General features: G+C 34.7%; 1 protein-coding gene across 1 annotated transcript; it reads right to left on the bottom strand.

Moving 5' to 3' along the window:
- Positions 1-429, bottom strand: LOC115995079. Its single transcript, XM_031119506.1, has one exon. It carries the CDS (start codon positions 427-429, stop codon positions 1-3), a length of 429 nt encoding a protein of 142 aa, XP_030975366.1.
- Positions 430-3,492: the final 3,063 nt, after the last annotated feature.

Here is a 3,492-nt window from a genome sequence, read left to right as displayed (position 1 = left end):
CTAACAAACAAAAAGTCTATTACAACAAACAAGGCCAGCTTTATCTCTAGCCAGCATTTCAGCCACCACATCCAGTGGGTCAAACAAAAAAAGAAAATTAGTTACATCAAGTTCAACTCCCATCCTTGCAAGTCGGTCAGCGCAGCCATTTGCTTCCCTGAACACGTGCGCCACTGAATAGTTAAGGAATGTCTGAATCAGGTCCCTACATTCAGAAAGGAGAGGTTCAAGCATTAGATTGACCATAGAAGGCGTTGAAACAAACTGAACAATAAACTCAGCATCCATTTCAATACAAATGTTCTCAATCCCCATTTGCTTTGCCACGATGAGCCCATCCTTCAAAGCCCAAAGTTCTGCCACTGTGCTTGAAGTGCTGCCGACTATATATATATTCAAAACTGCAACTTGAACTAAGAATGAAACCATTGCCACAAACCCAACTAATTTAGTACCCTTAGTTTTTTACTATGGACATTTTGCAACTAATTCATCAATGGAAAGATTTCCATTTCGCCATTAAAGGCATGTTTGGTATGCGAGTTTAAACATATGTTTTCAGTTTTTAAACAACATCACACGTATTTTCACACACTTTTCACCCACACGTATTTCAAAAAAAAAACTGAAAACTGTTGTTTAAACATACATATCCAATAGGCCTTAACTTTTTACGAATCTATTGTTGTTCAGAGGCAGGATGCTCTTAGACAGGTCATAAATCTTATATGAGAAGCAATAGGTTTAATTAGAGAAACAATTTAGACAGATCGTAAGTCTTTAAAATAACAAATAAATATTTAATTGCAAGCATGACCATATTTAAATTAAAAGCATACACATATGGCTATATGGATAGAAATTTATGTTGCATCGTTTAATTGCTTCTTTTGAATATGGTTTGCACTTTATGACATAGACTTTAAACCAACAAATAATAACTCACAATAAAATTTGACATCTCTATCCATTAAAAGAAATTAATTTCATCTTTAAATAAAAATTACATGTATGACCTAATAAAAATAAAGGATCAAATATGTCAAAGTAAATAAACCCAAATAAAAAAACAAAACACGTGATTTATGAAAATCAGTTAAAATTTTTAATTAATTTGATGCTCAAAACTTTAATGGCATGCTTAATAAATGAGACCCAAATGGTATATTTAGTACGGATTTTCTAAGGAAATACACTAAACTTTTAGCATGGGTTCCATAGAAATTTAAATACTTTTTCCACAATTAAAATGCAAAATTGGTAATTTCATTAGTTAAGTGCTACCTCATTTGATTCAAGTTCAATTTTTGCCCATGACGAGTTAAATTAAAGGGAATTTCATGATCTTAAACATAATTCCAAAATTAATCCAATCACATTGTCAAATTTCAATTAAAGCTCAATTAAATTTAGCCAACCGCATTAAAATTGATAAAAAAATTAACAAAAAAGAAAAAGAAAAAGAGGTTTAACTATTAAAACCATGAAATCCTTTAATTTACAACTAAAACTTCTAGCAAAATTTATAGCCGGAAAAAAATACAATATCACCAACTAGTACTGCCAATTGCATTCGTGCTAAGAAATTTGTAAAGATACCACTCACCAAACTGCTAACACTATACTTAAAATTTGTCAATATTATGTTTACACTGATATGATTGTCACGTTGTTCTACTTCTATTGGGTGTAGACACCCCATTTTGTACCACTTACAACTCGGGCCCCCATTCCCTAATGACAACATTACTCTGAGGTCCAAGGTTGATTTAGGGCCCAATCTTGTGAAAATTGATTTGAAGAATTATTTATGGAGAAAACAAAATTATTTTTGGAAGAATAAACCTATTTTTGGAAAAGAAAGACTGCTGGAAACCTTAAGTGTATGTACGCATACACGCGTATGCTCACACACACTTGAAGCATGCATACGCATACTTAGGGTATGCACACACATACCTCGAGTATGCGCACGCAGCTAGGGTTCCAAAATTATATGAAAGGAAAGTGCCTGGGAGCTACCCCACACCCTTATTTTACCACTATATAAAGCCATAAAAGGCACTTTTTCAATGGGGAGGCGAATATACGCAAGATTCACTAGAAAATAGTGAATCAAAGAGGGAGTTTTTCATAAAACATCCTCAAGTCAAGTTTTATTTGGTTATGACCTATTTTGGTCTTGACTTTTGAGTTCTAAAGCTTACTAACTGGCTGGTTTTGTTGTTGATTAGATTGACTGAAGGGAATGGTCAAATCAAGCTCTAGGGATTTCTTGTGTTGAGGTATAGGTTCCAACTTTGGTTCTCCACTTTTTCTTTGTTTTGTTGTTTTTTTATATGTTTTATATGCTTTAATATGTTTTAATATGTTCATGTTAGTTTAGGTTTACTTTGTGTTCGTATTAGAAGCATGATAGGTTGTTAGTTTTCTTATTTTCTTCTATTTTCTTTGTTGAGTTGCTGGGTTTAGGGTTCTAGGCGTGTATTTGTACGCATGCTTTATGCATTCATACGCATACAATTGGGATGCATAGCATACTCATGTCTAGAAACCCTAAATCACTTTTTTCTTCGTTTTCTTTTGCTTTCCTTCACATGTTTGGCCTTTGTTTTAGTATACCTTTCTTATTTTAAGCCTCTATTTATCTACTTTAACATGTTTTGTTCTTTTTAGTGATCAGATCTTAATTAGGTTTTTTTGTTTTGTTGGTTGGATACCATGAACATACATATGAATATGAACATGCATTGATTTATAAGTGCTGTGATGTAGTAAGGCAAGTGAGGTAATTCATGCATTTGGATGTTTGAGTTTTGAGTTGCTTAATATGCTTGGTTGAATATCATGAGTTTAATGCTTAGATATTTAGATGTGTTTACTCTGATCTACCTTTTAATGCCGTTGTTTTGTTGGTTTGTGTTGAATACCATGATAGATGAATGCTAAGCTTAGGGATGATATGCCATATTTTCTTGCTTTAGATGCATGTCAGAATGTGTGTGAGTTAGAAGACCCTTTAATGAGATTAAGATTTGGACCATAATGAGTGGAGGCTAACCCACGGGTCGAGTGGGGTTGGGTTTCTATCACCTTCCCATCCCCATACCTAAACTCTGGACACGTGCTCTGGTAAATACTAGTCCTTCCACAAGGGAGCTATATTTATGGTTCCTAGACCTAATTTAGGTGGCAACTCCATTTACACCCTCCACCATGGTCCACCCTAAGCCAAGGCGTACTTCCCATGAGAAGCCCAAAAGCTCGTTGCGGGCGTTTGCGCCCACATTGGGCCATGATAGACTATTGCCTTAAGAGTAAGGAAGCTCTGCCCATATAAGCAGGTACACTATCCAAATTCCACCTCACTATGACATGAACATGCATACATACATATATTAAAATATTTTCATATTGTTGTGTGTAGGGGCCTTTTGTATTTTTGGGCTAAGGCCCATTCTACTATGGGCCGAAGAGTTAGGCCTAGCCCAC

Source organism: Quercus lobata, chromosome 1 (genome assembly GCF_001633185.2).
Source record: "Quercus lobata isolate SW786 chromosome 1, ValleyOak3.0 Primary Assembly, whole genome shotgun sequence".
NCBI lineage: Eukaryota > Viridiplantae > Streptophyta > Magnoliopsida > Fagales > Fagaceae > Quercus > Quercus lobata.
This window is presented reverse-complemented; position numbering and strand designations above follow the sequence as displayed.

What these genes read in the sequence shown, in the direction of transcription:
- LOC115995079 (XM_031119506.1), bottom strand. Translation starts at nt 429, where the DNA reads ATGGTTTCATTCTTAGTTCAAGTTGCAGTTTTGAATATATATATAGTC.